Source organism: Cajanus cajan, chromosome 5 (assembly GCF_000230855.2).
Source record: "Cajanus cajan strain Asha chromosome 5, NIPB_CcT2T_4, whole genome shotgun sequence".
Taxonomy (NCBI): domain Eukaryota; kingdom Viridiplantae; phylum Streptophyta; class Magnoliopsida; order Fabales; family Fabaceae; genus Cajanus; species Cajanus cajan.
The window spans coordinates 30,204,698-30,221,139 of record NC_138521.1 but is presented as its reverse complement, the minus strand read 5'-3'; the positions used below and the strand labels follow the sequence as shown (position 1 = coordinate 30,221,139).

The 16,442-nt window shown below is 31.7% G+C and overlaps 2 protein-coding genes across 2 annotated transcripts; one reads left to right on the top strand and one right to left on the bottom strand.

Annotated features, from left to right (window-relative positions):
* The first annotated feature begins 1,463 nt into the window (after positions 1 to 1,463).
* LOC109802827 (putative serine/threonine-protein kinase PBL11) lies at positions 1,464 to 7,993 on the top strand. The gene is made up of 8 exons (XM_020364223.3): positions 1,464 to 1,630; positions 4,826 to 5,145; positions 5,497 to 5,712; positions 5,809 to 5,877; positions 6,084 to 6,152; positions 6,559 to 6,618; positions 6,701 to 7,023; positions 7,371 to 7,993. The coding sequence occupies exons 1-8, from the start codon at positions 1,464 to 1,466 to the stop codon at positions 7,806 to 7,808; spliced, it is 1,662 nt and encodes a 553-aa protein (XP_020219812.2). The 3' UTR covers positions 7,809 to 7,993.
* Positions 7,994 to 8,918: 925 nt separating this feature from the next.
* LOC109801837 (putative protein phosphatase 2C 46) lies at positions 8,919 to 15,443 on the bottom strand. Its single transcript, XM_020362972.3, has 5 exons — positions 15,103 to 15,443; positions 14,453 to 15,018; positions 13,809 to 14,176; positions 9,852 to 10,088; positions 8,919 to 9,410 (listed from the first exon to the last, which is right to left on the bottom strand). Exons 2-5 carry the CDS (start codon positions 14,763 to 14,765, stop codon positions 9,150 to 9,152), a joined length of 1,179 nt encoding a protein of 392 aa, XP_020218561.1. The 5' UTR covers positions 14,766 to 15,018; positions 15,103 to 15,443; the 3' UTR covers positions 8,919 to 9,149.
* Positions 15,444 to 16,442: the final 999 nt, after the last annotated feature.

The following is a 16,442-nucleotide window of genomic DNA, read 5'->3' as shown; positions in this document are numbered from 1 at the left end:
TGAAAAGTGAAGTATTGTGAAATAGAATCCTTGAGAGGCCAAATATGAGTATTTCGTAGCGACCGAATTTGCAACGTTTATAAAATTTAATAAAATAAAAAATAAATCTTTAGCGACCGATTTATTCGGTCACTAATTTGGTCCTCATACACATCAGCGACCAAAATCATTGCAACCATTTTGCGACCGAAATTTTCGGTCACTAAATAGCGACCAAAATTTTCGGTCGCTAAAACAAAATTTTTAGGGACCGAAAATTTTTTGGTCGCTATATAGCTTTGCGACTAGGGTTTTTGCGACTACTTAAATTCGGTCGCTAAGGTAAATAGAGACCGATTTTAACAATTTAGCGACCGATTTTGGTGGTCGCTAAATCCAATTTTTTTTGTAGTGATCTGACGACACTATAATGGCACCTAACACTTTAATTATCATAAATCTTTAACTTGCCATATAATAAGGGTTTCCTGTAAGAACGACAGGATCTCAAAGATTAACAATTTACACTAATTAATTCACACTTCACAACATCTACAATACAATTATCATACATCAAGCATAAAAGAATCATATGAAGTACAAATTTTCAACAACATGCAAATCAAACTCAGGATTTTTCCAATAAAGCATAAAAGAACAAAAAACGAGATATGGGTCAATCCCACTACCCAGTAGATAAGTTGCACTCTAGAACGAAATTACTTATTCCCCCTTATTTTTCAGAATGTGCTCTTATAGTCTCATTCTCCTCAAGAATGTCTTTATTTTAGAGAAAAGGATTTGAACGTATGAACAAAAGTGTGAAACCGACCAAACTTTGAAACCACCCTTTTAAAACCCAACTCCCTCCTCTTAATAATAAACAAATATAATAAAACACCTATTTCTCTAATAACCCATTACTAAAATATTTTGTAAACCTTTCTTATTTAATTAAAATCACTCATAATTATTCAAAAGCATCTAATTATTTCCAAATTTCAATTAACTAATTTAAAAATATTTTATTTAGGTGGTTTGGTTGGTATGCCTGTTTTCTATTTGCATTTTCACTGAAAATGAAATTTTGGGATGAAAATGCATTTAGTTCTTATTCTAGTTTGAAAACATTTTCAAAAATAGTCTAAATTTAAAAATGAAATATTATCGTTTTCTAGATTTTCAAAGAAAATGAAACTGGAGAAATGCAGTGGCTCACATGTAAAACTCGGAGTGTTACATACAAGACTCGTCTTTGAATTCTTATGTGGCTCTCGTTAAGTAGATTCGATCCTTCTAAGACAAGCCATGGACTTTTTCTCTCTGTTATGTGTATAAGGAAAGGAACCCCTTCCAAAAATTTGGTGGAGTGATGTGTGGTTTTGGAGGGGAGGGATGTTTTGCTGATAAATGTAGGAAGGTTTTTATGAATCCAGAGAAAAAAAATGCAATTGTATTGGTGTTGGGGTATGGAAAAACAATTGATGGGTTTGGGATTTGACATGGAAACACCCATGGTTCTAATGGCAAGTTCTTATTGTAGAACTCTTCATGTATGCTTTGGAGGGGTGCAGTTAAGGCAACATGAAGATGATGCCTTAGTTTGGAAAAATAACTTGGCAGCAACATACTCGGTCAAGGAGGCGTGCAAGTCTTTGCTTCCTCCAAACTCAGTTACTCTATGTTTTACACAAGCTTACGGAATTTATTTATACCACCTAATATTGCTATCTTTGTTTACAAGTTGCCAACTAGAGCCTATTTAATGACGCGTAAGATTCAATTATTGTCTAATGAGTGTTGTTGTCCTTTTTGCAATTCCAGTGAAGAAACTATATATGTCTCGTCTTTTTTCTTCTTTTTTTTTCAGTGTAGGTTTGCAACATCTATTTGGAATTGTAGTTATAATTGGTTGGGAGTGCAGATGGTTCATCATTAATTGGGAACCAATCCAACATTTCTTTCAACATTATCATGGGTTAGGAATATTAAAATAAAGATTTTGGAGGACTATTTGTTGTGCTTTAGTATAGATTTTGTGCTCGTTGAAATAGAATTGTGTTTTGTGGAGAAAAATATAATTTGGATGTTGTCATAGAATTGATAAAATATGATAGTTGGTCTTAGCTATCTGCAAGGTTACTAATTTTGATTACTCTTATTGACTAGTACACAAATATAAGGGTTTTCGTTACCTAATTGTACAAAGGGCTTATTACATAAGAAAAAGGTCACACTAATAGAACAGTATCATTTTTCTGCGAATTTTTTTGTAAAATATTATTCACATAAATTTTTTACGAATTTTCTTACAAAAATTTTTTACAGAAATTTTTTGCGAATTTATTTGTGAAAAATAATTTATAGATATTTTTTACAAATTTTGCTACAATTTTAATAATCATAGAAATTTCTTTCAATGGTAAAAATTTGCTGAAAATATTGTAAGAATTTTATTTTGTTTCTTGCAGATTTTTTGTAAACATAAATTTGCAAGTAATGTTTACTAAATGGTAGAAAAATTTTGCAGGTAACTTTTTTCCTGCGGATTTTCCTACAAATTTTAATCTACAGAAGAAAAAAAATATATTTGAATTTATAAGTTTAATGTTTAAAAAAAATTTCAAGTCCCACAACGATTGAAAATAAAACAATTAAAGAGTATATAAGTTGGGGCAACACTTACCTTACAAGTTGATTTGTATGGTTGAGTGTTACACTTATAATCTACAATCTTATAATTTAAATGATTATGTATCACATGTTGGAGGCATGGAAACAAATGCTTAAGTTGAAGAATTATTGATAGAATTTATAGTAATTTCTTTAATTTTTTTCGTAAAAAATATTCCTGCAGAATTTCTTGCGAAAAAATTCGCAGAAAACTTTCCTACGAATTTTTTTTTGCAGGAAACTTTCCTGCGAATTTTTTTCGCAAGAAAATTTCCTGCGAATTTTAAAATTCGCAAAAATATATTATCCACGAAAGTATTACCTGCAGATAAAATTTCGCAGAAAAATTTGTAGGAACAACGTTTCCTACAAATTTTTATGAAAAATTCGCAATAAAAGTTGCATGTAATAAAAAAAATTCTAATAATATTATTTATAACCGCTGGTGTTATATCGTTGTAGAGTTGTGATGTGGGCAACTAGTATATCTGTGACGGTAGATATATTGGAATGTAATGTTTTTTGTTGTTTAACTAAACAATTGAGTTTTGTTTGTCTAAGTATATGGACTAGCTAGAATCTTGCATGCAATAGTTAGGTAGTCATTTTTGGTTATCTAGCACATGATTTGCTTAAAATAGATATGTAGTGTAAGTCTTTTTTATTATATTGTTCCTAAAATATATTTTAAACCAACATGTATTTTTTGGTTTAATAAAGAGGTATAACTCCTTCTCATCAAATAGTAAAGTGATATTTCTGATCACGATTTCATGTCAAAAGCAGATATCAAATTCCGATACTTAGTTAAGGAACATAAACGTTAAGTCATAATAATTTTATTTTATTTTTTATTTCTATCATTGAGTATTATAAAAATATAATAATGTGAATTATTTTAAATTTAACAATATATTTATAAAATTATTTCTTTTAATTATTATTTGTGATACTTATCCTAATAACTAAAATATATAAATTTGAGTATAAGTATTTATATAATATTTAATATTATTATTAGGTAAATTATATATTTAATTTTCTATTATTTATAATTTTGGAATAGATATTTTAATTTTAATTATTAAAATTTTATAGTAAATAATATTAATGTGAGCTATTTAGTTCTGTATTAAATGTGATTAGGTTCAAATTAAATCTAATAATTATTGTATAAGTTAAAAGCTTTCGTCCACAATATAAATTCGAATTCAGTTTACTAATATTCATAAATAAATAGATATTCCTACGCTTGTATCGTAAAAAAAGAAGAAAAAAAAAACTGTTAACAATAGTTTGTAACCTGTGTTCTTTAATTACTAACTACGATTCTCAACATAAACATGAAGTTACAATTGAAAATAGATTTTACTTTTACAATAATCTAATTTATGAGAAAGAACTATATCTTTTAGTTATAAATAAATAAATAAAATAAAATAAACAATGACAAGATCAATTAATACAAAAGCAAAAAAAAAACTATAAATAATGACATTGATTACGCCATTACAACAATTAAGCTAACATATGAACGAAATATCCGGACCAAACCAAACACTAAACGATATTAGCAGATTCCTAATCAAATAATCTTTACCTGGTCAATCCTATATGTTACTATGATTATCATATATAATTTTAAACCTGGGATACATAAATTGAAGTCTATCCGGCATGTCTATTCAACTTTGTAAGCATGCACAAAGCAACAAGAGGAACGAATATTAATTCTTCAATAGTACTATTATACTCTATTTCTGATTCGAATTAAACATTCTTGTTTGACAAATTTAAACATATTTTTTGTTTTGAGAAAAACTAAAATTATAAAATAAAATTTTATAGGAATTATATTTGTGTATATATATATATACATATAAAAATATGTGTGTGTATGGAAAGATCAAATTATATTAGTGTAAATTTTTTATCAATTTATTATATCATTTAATAACTTTCAATGAATATATTATAGAAACTAAAAAATTGTTTAAGTCTATCATAAAATAACAAGTTATTAAAGTCATTTATTTAGCGAATAATAAGTTACCATTTGTTTTATTGTCTGTTCGTTGGTGCTGAAAATGGATATTTTATGACAGATTATGTTGTTCATTACTACACAATGGGAATTTTTTTGGCTTATATGCCGTCCCAAGATATGACCAAGTAAGCCAAATTGTGAATGCCCTTTCAAAAAACAAGGGCATGCAACAATCTGCTATGTAACATGGGTCCCAATTGAAGCTAGCAAAAGGAAAGTTTATAGTTTTGGAGAGCATCATAATAAGTTTGCAAATTTTGATGTTTACCACTGTTTGGTGGAATCTTCACCACCTGCAATAGCACAACCACCTTTGAAAAATAGGAGTGGATCTGCACATAAGATGTTGCTGGAATTTATTGCTGGCATTTTCACAACCATGGTACTGGCCTCACTCTATTTCCTCTTCAGGAGAAAGGTCATTCCATTTCTCAAGTCTTTGAAAGGTGAGGGTGAGCTGCAGTTGTAAAAGCAAATTATTAGAGATATAATTGTATAGAACTCAGTTAGTAGAGACTAGAGAGTAAGTTTTGTTGTCTAAATAAACGGATCAATGTAATTCCTTTAATTTGTACACATTTTTCCTTCTCAATGTATTTGCATTCTCAGTTTATCTTATTTTCCTAATTTTCTCTTCTATGAAACCATGAATTCTAACACAAATAAATACAAAATCAACCAGGTAAATAATTAGGGACTGAACTCAGGAATTCTTACAAATCCAAGTATTTCTTTCACGTAAGGTGGCACTGAATCTTTGAAGTTTTTTTTTCTTTTTTTTTTTTTCATATCTGCAGGAAAGGAGCAGAGCAGCTTTAAATATGACAAAATATCATTAAGGCATTTTGATTTTCAGGAACTAGAGAGAGCCACCAAAAATTTTAGTCAAGATTGCTTGTTGGGTTCTGGTGCATTTGGAAATGTCTACAAAGGAACCTTTGACTTAGAAGGAACACTAGCCATCAAGAGAGCTCATTCTGAATCATTCTCAACTGTGGAAGAATTCAGAAATGGTTAGCCTCAATGAAGATAATTCTTGCAATTTAGAACCTACAGAAAAGAAAATTCAATTTATTATTCTTGACAGCTTTCTTCTTTGTTCTTGGCAGAAGTTAGGCTCCTTTCAGCTGTAAAGCACAAGAATCTTATTGGTCTGGTTGGATATTGTGAAGAACCAGGTGACGTGACAATCAGTCAAAAGTTCTCACATAATTGTGCAGTAAAAATAGAGTTAAAAAAATAATTGTGTAATCAGTGTTCTTAATATGATGATATTGATTGTAAATGGTAGTTTATATTTTTATGTATAAGCAACTCTCAGCGTTGTGAGGGAGTTATTCCAACTCAATTTCATGCTTACTTAGCCTAATTATGCCTTGATCAGAACGAGGTGGAGCCAAAATACTAGTCTATGAATATGTTCCAAATGGTTCACTGCTCGAGTATATCATGGGTAAGTTGTTTGTCCTTCTTAAACCATACTATAGTCAAAGCTATTATGTGTAGGCTTAATAATCCCCCCACCCCCTCCTAACGTGCTTCCTCACTCAAACACTGCATCCAATCATGAAGAAAGAAGGGAGAACGAGTTAAAACATTGACCACTTTTGATTAAGACTTAAACATTTTTTCGTCCCCATAAATATGTAGAAGTGCATTTTTAGTCTTTTATTTTTAAAACGTCGACTTTTGGTCCTTTTTTTAAGATGTATCAATATTTATCCATTACGAATTCTGCTAATCTAATTTAACAATAATGTTCAATCAGCACCACAATGATGAATAGATAACTAGTGATTAACTCCTATCTTTGATTCTGACACAACAAATTCAAGACTATGAATGTTGGCTTCTTGTAGGAAACAGAATGAGCTTAACTTGGAAGCAAAGAGTAAACATAGCAAATGGAGCAGCAAGAGGTTTGTCCTTTAAATGATAGTCCTTACTTGATTCAACATGAAATCCTCTAATTAACATAGAATTGCTGGGTGCATTTTGTAGGCATAGCTTATCTGCATGAAGGGGTGAAGCCAAGCATAATACATCGCGACATCAAACCAAGTAACATCCTATTAGGGGAAGGTTTTGAGGCTAAGGTTTCAGATTTTGGACTAGTAAAATCAGGGCCAACTGGAGATCAGTCACATGTCAGCAGCCAGATTAAGGGGACACCAGGGTACCTTGACCCTGCCTATTGTTCAAGCTTTCATTTGACCAAATTCAGTGACGTTTATAGCTTTGGTATCATACTTCTGCAACTTGTTTCAGCTAGACCTGTGGTGGATTCCACTGAAAAACAAAGTATTCAACATATTATTGACTGGGTAAGCAATGCAAAAGGCCCCCAATCTTCCAATGCAAAGAGTTGCCTCTTCTGTCTTTTTTTAACTACGGTATTCTCAAACCGAAAATTAAAGACTAATACCTTGAAGTATTGAGATCCATTTAAAGAATTGACTTCTTTTGATAAATGTTCTTCCATCCATATAGATCAGGGTTTTAGGGATCAATGTCCTGACCACATATTTAAGGGATAAGTCGATAAAATTATCTACCAACTATGTCACACCTTGATTAACAAAAAATTGTCTTTTGTTTGTCACATTTGTCAAATGATAACAAACAAAGATGATCATTGTAATTCAATAGTATAGCTTGGTATGTTATGCAGGCAAGACCAAGCTTAGAGAAGGGTAGTGTTGAAGGAATCATGGATGCAAATCTACTATGTCAAAGTGAGGCATGCAACATGGAAGTTATGCTAAAGATGGGGCAACTTGCTTTAAGATGTGTGGTTGAAGAACCAAAACAACGACCTACAATGACCCAGGTGTGTCAAGAATTGGAGCAAGCCCTCTACTCAGCTGATAGCTTCAATAACAAGCAGTCTTCAAAGGAATTCTTTACACCAACTGGCTCATCCCAGCCATCAACAAATTCAGAGTCTCAGGGATCAGTTGATTTATACGATTGTTCACAAAGCTTTGTTAGTATTAACGGTGTTGGATTTCAGAAATTTCATGTTGATATTGATAGTTTATCCTTTAAGAGCACAGACTTAAGGTGTCTAGAAAATAATAGTATTAGTATTGACATGGATAGAATTTAGTTAGTAGTAGTTTTAGCATTGACGAGCAATTTGAGGAGAATACATGAGAATGAGATCATATTCAAGATATGATATGACCTTAAGTGAATCTCATTCATCACTCTTTTTCCTATATTGGAAATCATGTAGATAACTTGATATGGATAACTTCAATGAAGCTCAACATTGTGATTTGTGTGTATGTACATACATTGCCCGGAGATAGAATATTACTAGAGCAATTTACTCAAAACTTGACAAAAAAAAATGAACTCTAATTTTTTCCTATTCAAGCTATAATTTCTCATCCTACAAAATTCCAAAAACTTATCAAATTTTTGCTAAATTTTTATCGTTCTAAATTTCAAAACTTATCTACTAATTTTACCAAACACATTTATCTTAGTCCTTACCACCCCGACAAAAACTACAACAAATTTCAACAAACATTGCGGAGATAAAAACACTAAAAAAAAAATATTAACTTGAAAATACAAACATTGCGGAGATAAAAACACTAAAAAAAAATATTACATAAACAAAAAAAATATTAACTTGAAAATATAAACACTGTTCATGAAAAACATAAAACATTTATACCACTGGAGTCAACCTAATGATGAAAAAGTTGAGATAGAATTTACATAATGCTAAATCCAAACTTTATTGTTGTTATTATAATTTCTATAAATAAAAAAATTATATTTAATCTTTTCAACAATAACCACTAAATTTTGCTATCTAGTTACTGTTGCTATTCTTAAGTCGTATTATCCCCGGCATTCTCAAGTCAGAAAATGTAATTATCAAATTCAATAATTTCACATTACATCAAACTTTGCTGTGTGAAAAATAAATATATACCAACATAATGTGATAGAAACACTTAATACTCCCATTTAAAATTGGCAAATATTACGTACCCATATCTCCCGTAGCTACTACCAGATCCAAAATTCTTATTCATCGTCCTTAAGGGTATTAGCCTTGTGTCAAACATAACCTAAAATAAATAAGGATAACAGGCAATATGAACTTTGGATATTTAGTTTTCCTATTGCGTGCGACAAACTAGTTATCATGAACTACGTAAATGAGATGCAATCATATGACTGCCTCTTAAAGATCAAATATTCAAGGTCACCTTTGACTTTGGTGCTCTACTTTCATGATGCTTTACTCACGCAAACTACATACTCCAAGTCACTTGTTACATTGTACTAATTGACCGAACATTTTCTCAATCTGTTAAATTGGATATACAATCTGGCGGGTCACCACTCACCAGAGTTCAATGTCTGCTAAGAGTACAACACTAGATACAAGCATAACAGATGATACAGGCAGCTTCATCAACCTGAACTAAGTTTCCATAGGTGCAGCACAGGGAGCCAAAGTTCTAGAAGGTAGGGGAACACCACCTCCTCTCACTGATAAAGGAGGACCTCTTACTGAGCTGGCTCTGCTGACAAGATTGGTGTCAAGAAATACAACTACAACTGTGATATCATCGTGGAAATGTCGGCGGACACCGCGGTCAATTTTCTTCAAATCAGAGTACCTCATCTCTCTCTTTTTTGCTGCTTCCTGTAAAGCAGCTTTGATGAGCCTCCGAGCAATTCCCTGCAAGACAAAAAGCAAGTAATGCCAGCATTTATCTTTCTCTCTGGTGCTACTATTTTAGGTGTTTGACCTTGGTTAATAAATCTATTTTTATTCAAATTGTGCATGGTAAGCAATTTAAGTAAGTTTTTGCCAATCTACAAAATAAATATAACAGCCTCTCCATTTTAACGTCCAAGACTGTAACCAGTAACTTGTACATGAGGAGATGACCTAAAGGAAAACAGTAATGACACATTAGTGCCTGAAAAAGCATGGTAGGAAAATCAAACGCTAAATGCTCCGACATAGTACATGATTAAAATCATGAATCAGCTATATCAACTAAACTCATTTGAAACTACCGATTATGGGCATGTAAGTTATGACTGGACAAAACTACAGTAACTAAGCAATAAAAAACAACAAAATAGAAACAACCATACACTACGTTTATCTTACATTGTGTGGATTATTTTGAACTATATCAACAGCATCCTGATTGCTAAGGTGTTCCCAGAGGCCATCAGAAGCAAATATGAGAAATTGATCATCCTGTTGAAGTTCATGAACAGAAATTGATGGGTCAGAGCTCAAAATGGGCCTCTTAAAAGCTTCCCGGAGACGAAACTTAGCATACAAAGGTTCCTTGTTGAACTCTGCCTTTTTTAGGTACACGTCACCAATGGATCTAGAGATCTGTTACATAAAAATTTCATAAGTTGTATTATACATGATAAGTTTAAGGTAATGTTTGCTCAAGCTTTTTATATAAGTTTTATTGGGCGAAACACATTTTCTAAAAGGCTCGTATAAAGTAAAGTAGAAGGGAAACAAGTAGCATTTTATAAAAGGCCAGAAGAAGGAGCTTTTAGCAAAAAGTTGCCATCTTTTCTTTCTCTCTCCTCATGTTCTCTCACTCTAGCTCTGCTCCCCTCTCACTCACTTTCCTCTCCCATTCTCTCCCCCTCTCTGTCTCTCACCTCTCTTTCTCTCACTCCCCCCTCGCTCTCTTTTCTCTCCTCTCTCTTCCCACTCTATCTCTGACTCTCTCCCCACTCCTTCTCCACTCTATCTCTTAAGCTAAAAGAAGTGAAAAAAATAAACAATTTCTAGTCTGTTTTGAAGCTCTTATTTTGAGCTTTAATTTTAAAGTAACTTTTAAGCCAAAAAAATTGGGGCCAAACATAACCTATATAATTTAACATCATTATATGGAGACCAAATTCCCTGAAATTAGTATCCTTTATGTTCATTTCTTTCATTTGCTTTGTTGGAAGAACTTTGAATCATGAAATTAGCACAGATGCAGGTTTAGGCGTTTACTCACCCAGCAGTCCTGCACTCCTTATCTAAAACATTTTGCTTAATTGACTGTGTTACTGATAAAGTCAATTACATTAATTTATCTTTGCTAGTTCAACACTTATCCTTAATATAATAGATAGATTATTTTAAGTTTGTAATAAATATAATTTAAAAATTTTCTGAAGTGCAGAGCAGGCAAGTAGAATGTGAGTTTAAATATTTTCTTGGAGGGCAGGTTCGGGTTTGAGCATAAACCTGTCCCTACCCACACCATTCCTAAGCGTACTACAAATTTTTGTAATTAAACCACAGATGACTCAAATCTTAATTGATATACCATGGCAAGCGCAATTACATACACCATCCTTAAGGAATAGTAGGTTGTCAGTTTCCATAGTATATAAAGGTGAACATCCTTGATCAGCTCAAAATGAATATAATTTACATCAAGTTCTTGTAAAATCAGATAAATTTTGCTTTTCCCACCTTGGAGAAACCCAATGAAACCCTTTCAACACCTCAAACAATATATACCTAGACCAACCCTATCTCACAATAACATTTATAAACACCATTTCCATCCAGAGATCTAACATATGAAAATTGATGTGTAGCAAAATCACATCAGGGTATAAGACCACCATAATAGGATCTAGCCATAAAAGTTTTCCTTCGTTTTAGATATCAGTGATCAACAGCCACACAAGCATCCAGCAACTCTAAAAGTATATAATTTCATCATTTTCTTTAGATGCAGCATGTGAGCTACCATTATGATTTTTACATGTTCCATAGTTATTAGAAATCTTTTACTATATAAATTTCACAATTAATCATGAAACAAATAGTATAAATAACACATTCAACTGTTCAATCGTATTCACTCAAAATAAGTAAGGAAGACGAGCATAGCTTTTACAATTCAAGAGTCATTTTAAAGAATAAAGGATGTATTTGGATAAGATTAAAAAAACACTTTTATGATTACCTTATCTTTAAATATTTTTCCCAGAAGCTAATTTTTTCTAGCATTATAACATTTTTTAGGCTTTTTCCCTTTTTGTCAAAAATCTTATAGAAATATCACAAACTTTTAATGTTTCTTCAATTTAAAAAGTTCTTTCACTTTAAAATAAAAATAAAAGGACCACAGTGAGGAAGCAAAACCCATGAGCGGCTGTAGGAAATCCAGGATGAAAAATAGCTCAACAAAATAGCTGGAATGACACAACCATAAAAGCAGCTGCATTTGGCCTTAGCTGAGGAGGAAGAGACAACAATTGGAATGACGGGTAGTGAAAATTCCCCAGCAAACAGTAATACAAGTCCCAAATTTCTCCAAATTCACTAAATAAAAGATACTTAGAAACTTCAATCAGCAAGAATAACCTCAAATTTGAATTTAGAAGACACAAACCATCTAAAACATGTCTGGGAAGTGGAAAATTGATTTAGGCTTGAATTCTCTCAAACTACTTGAATTGACTCGATTAATAGCTAGCTTCTAGAAGAAAATACAATAAGAACACAACTGCAGAACTAAACAGTAGACAAAATTCAGCAACCAAATAAGCTCTAAACGGCCCTAATAGAAACAAACAAAAGGATAGAGCACATAAAAGTGATGCATAAACATAACCAAAAAAACAAGGTCAAACAACAAAAAAGAAAGGAAATCAAGTCACTGAACAAATGGAGTTTCAAATTTTGGATTCAGCACTGGCAGCAGCAAAATAGTGATGATATTAGGTCAAGGAAGATGGTAGAACTCTAACCAAGTTGAAATTACAGGGATTTGATGGAAAAGAAAGAATATATCTGATTGATGTGATATGATATGATATATGATATATATGATATATATGATATATATATATATATATATATATATATATATTAATAAAGAAAATGCTAGATAAGCTAGAATTTTTTGACAGGATGAGTTTGATAGGTGTTAGTGGTCCCTACCACTTTATCTTATCTAACAACCATTCTTGAATAGAATCTAGCAGAATTCCATTAAACTTTTGATAAATTTTAAAAGCTTTGTAGCATTAATTTATTAAAAAAAATATTCCTAGTTATATTACTAGTCTAAGTGAAGTATTAGTGTAGCACAATAAAATTATAAAACTATCAATACTATAACAAAACTAAATAACAAATGAATAACCCTAATGTTGTAATATAATATATATATTAATTAGATCATAAGCAATGCATCTACCAAAAAGATCCTCAGCTTTCATCTATTAACTACTGTAATAATATGACAATTTTTTATACCAATAAATGGGTTGCACAAGGCTACAATATAATCTATGATTAAAATATGTCATATTACTTCAATCTCTCATTTATCTGGTTGAAAATACAAGAACTCTCCCCCCCCCCCCCCCCAACCCACCCACAAAAAAAACACTACTTATACCTCTAATGATGTTTGCACAGATCTAAAAATAACTTAAACCTAACTAATCTGATAAAAATAGATTATTCACACAGAGGGTAAATAGATTTTCAGCGCTTATATATCTCAATAAAAATGGTTTAACTAATTATGGTAGATGTTTATATTCAAAGATTAAAAACTCCTTTCCAATTATATGATTAGCAATATTGAGACAATATATTTTGTACTTGGCATTTAAGAAAATCACAATTTCAATCACATTACTAAATTAAAACCATTTTAAATATTATATTTCCAGACAAAAAAGACAAATAGCTTAAAAAATTATTAAAAATGAAATAAATAAATAAATAAACCAAAACGTGACCATAACTCATGCACAACAGAGCAAAGCCTATGCACAGTGGACCAACTCTGAAGACTGAGGAGTCAGTCAACATATCACATAATCCAAATACTTAAAAAAGGTCACCATAATCACATAAGACATAATTTAGATTTGCATATATCCCCTAAACTTAAAATAGAAAATACTGAAAATATGTAGTCTAATAACATATCACATCAAGTTTTTGATAGATTGAAGACAATATATTAAATTTTCCAATTCAAAAAACAAAAGAACAGAAGTATTTGGGAAACATGTGGATTGCCTTGTTCATAAAAACTAATCACCAAGATTCACATGTAACACTTACCTGTATCAGACCCTTCACCCGCCATACATTGTGCTTTAGAACCACAATTTTTGAGTCATCTGGATGCAAAGAATGCATCTCTTGTCTCACAGATTCTATGCCCACATTATGCTCTGATGAAAGCTGGATTGCTAAAACCTCCCCAGTTGCTCTGACAACCCGCCCAAGCACAGCACGGGAATCACCAAGGTTAGCAATATAGAGGGTACCGCCACAAATCACACCAACCAAACAACAAGATCCCACAGCAGCAATTTGGGGATTCATAGGCCACAGTTTGGTAACAATTGACAAGAAACCTTCTTCTGTGGCTTGGTACGCTTTCCGAATAACCTCCACAGACATGGACTTATGCTCAGATGCAAATCCTTAAAAAATACACACACGTCAATACAAATGTTCACAAGCAACATTGAGTAATTAGTAGAACAGAAATTCATAGGTGCTCCTAGAGCAAGTCAATTTTCATGCTCCAGACTATTGAAAATGTACCACATCAATTTTTGGGGCCATCAAACATCAATTTTCTTGCTCCATGCTATAGCCAACAATCTGATGTGATACACACTCAACGGCATAGAACACCTGTGAATCTCTCTACAACATGGAGAGTCATCATAACATGAAAAATAAAAAGCCATTACGTTTTAGATGTTGGAAGAGATTGTCACAAATGTAGCGCGACGTCTCAGGTCCACCGTGGCCATCATACACCCCAACAAAGGTACCATAAGGGCCAGTGTCAAGCAAGCTAAGAGGGCCAGACTCAATCTGGCTCTGATCCTCAAGCAAGTTGTTGGCCTGAACAACAGCCATTGAGTATTCACCAAACAAGTGCTGCCCGGCATCCTTGTACCACAGCAGCCCCTCCTTCTTCCCCGAAACCTCGGAACCCTTGCCGTCGGAGGATCTTCGCCGCCAGCAGGCAGTCAGAAAGTCCATCAACCTTGATAGCATCCCTCATTTCACCCCAAAACAACCACCAATTCCTTCACATCCACAAATGGATGCTCCAACCCCAACCCCAACCCCAACCCCAACACCCCTTCAAAATCCACAAACCCTGCCTCACCTATTTTATATAAATCACAATATATACCTATCTACGCTACTCCTACCAATCAATTTCAAACTTCAAACATTAAAATCCGAGATATTCAAGGTTCAATTGAATTTCAGTGAAGTCACAGGACCAAAAACAAAACAGCACCTGGAAACATAAATATAAATAATACACAATAAATAAGTGAATAAACAATAAATGAAAGCATAGAGTTGTTGGAAAGAGGTGTACTAGGTTGCAGAAGAAACACAGCAACAATTACGTGATGCAACAACGTTAGATCTACAGATCCAAGAAAGGGAAGTGTGGGGTGATAGGGTTTTTGCGTGTTCGTTCACGCGTTTTTTGCTTGGGGTGGTGGTGATGTAGAATAGAAGATAGATAGAGAAAGAAGAAATTTTTGGGGCGATTGAAGAAAAGGGGTTAATGATCATTGATCAGTCATCGGTGGGAGTGACCTCAAACTGAAAAAGAAAAACTCTTTACTTTCTTCCTATTATCTACTCTGCTCTTTCTCGACACACACCGAAGAAAAAGGGTAATCTACAACAACTAACTCTCCCTCAATTTTGTGAATATTACACACTCGTCAATTTCTTTTCTCCTCTTTTCTTTTTATTTATTTATTTTCTTTTTCCTATTTTATTTTATGGTCTTCACCAATTAATTACTCCCACTTTTGCTTTTTTGGGGGAAATTTAATTAGTCATAAATATGGTCTCCAATTGGCATAATTGGAATGAAAGGCCTAGTATCATTGAAGTAATGGCTATGAAATAATTAATGAGATAATTAAGCGCATGCTCACTTTTGAAGGAAATTGTGGAGTTTAGAATGAGAGGAAATTAAGATCTAAGTGTTACAAAGGCAAACAATCAATTTAAAGGAATTGTTTTTGCTCTTGGTTCGATATAGAGGTTTACTTGAATTTTCAAAGCACAATTTGATATATTTATACATGAAAATAAATATATTAGTATTTTTTTTTTAGTAAAGAATGCATATTTTATGTAAAAATAATTATGTTCGAATAGAATAAAATCACTGTATAGTATAAAAAAAATCTTTAAATATTTAGTATAATTACAAATTAAGGACACACTTAGGTATTATATTAGAATGTCTTGGCTTACTAAATTTTTTATTTTATTTTTTATTCTAATTATCAAAAATAGACTGAACCAATACGATCGAAAACCAATTCTAAACTAATTCAATTGGTCCAAAATCATCATTTTGCAACAAATTAGTTAAGAACCAACAAGAATCAGTAAATTGGTTAAAAAAAGTTAAATGGTTTCAATCGATCCAAATATTTTTTAAAATTTTACAAAATTAATTTAAAATATTTTTAATAAAAATACATATTAAATAAAAAAGTATAAATTAGAATAATTAATTTTTAATACTTTTCATATAAATATAATTTAATTATTTATGTTAATTTATAATTTTTAATATCTTTATCTTTTTATAATTTATATTATATTAAATTTATAATTTTTATTTTATATATAAACTTATTATTATTATTAATGGACATTATTATATTTAATTAAAATTTAAATTTA

What these genes read in the sequence shown, in the direction of transcription:
- LOC109801837 (XM_020362972.3), bottom strand. Translation starts at nt 14,765, where the DNA reads ATGCTATCAAGGTTGATGGACTTTCTGACTGCCTGCTGGCGGCGAAGA. An exon ending in GGGTGAAGGGTCTGATACAG is followed by an intron (nt 10,089 to 13,808) that starts GTAAGTGTTACA and finishes TTTATGTAACAG; the next exon opens with ATCTCTAGATCCATTGGTGA. An exon ending in TTCAAAATAATCCACACAAT is followed by an intron (nt 9,411 to 9,851) that starts GTAAGATAAACG and finishes TTTGTCTTGCAG; the next exon opens with GGAATTGCTCGGAGGCTCAT.
- LOC109802827 (XM_020364223.3), top strand. Translation starts at nt 1,464, where the DNA reads ATGGGTTTGGGATTTGACATGGAAACACCCATGGTTCTAATGGCAAGT. An exon ending in ATTTCTCAAGTCTTTGAAAG is followed by an intron (nt 5,146 to 5,496) that starts GTGAGGGTGAGC and finishes TCATATCTGCAG; the next exon opens with GAAAGGAGCAGAGCAGCTTT. An exon ending in TTCAACATATTATTGACTGG is followed by an intron (nt 7,024 to 7,370) that starts GTAAGCAATGCA and finishes TATGTTATGCAG; the next exon opens with GCAAGACCAAGCTTAGAGAA.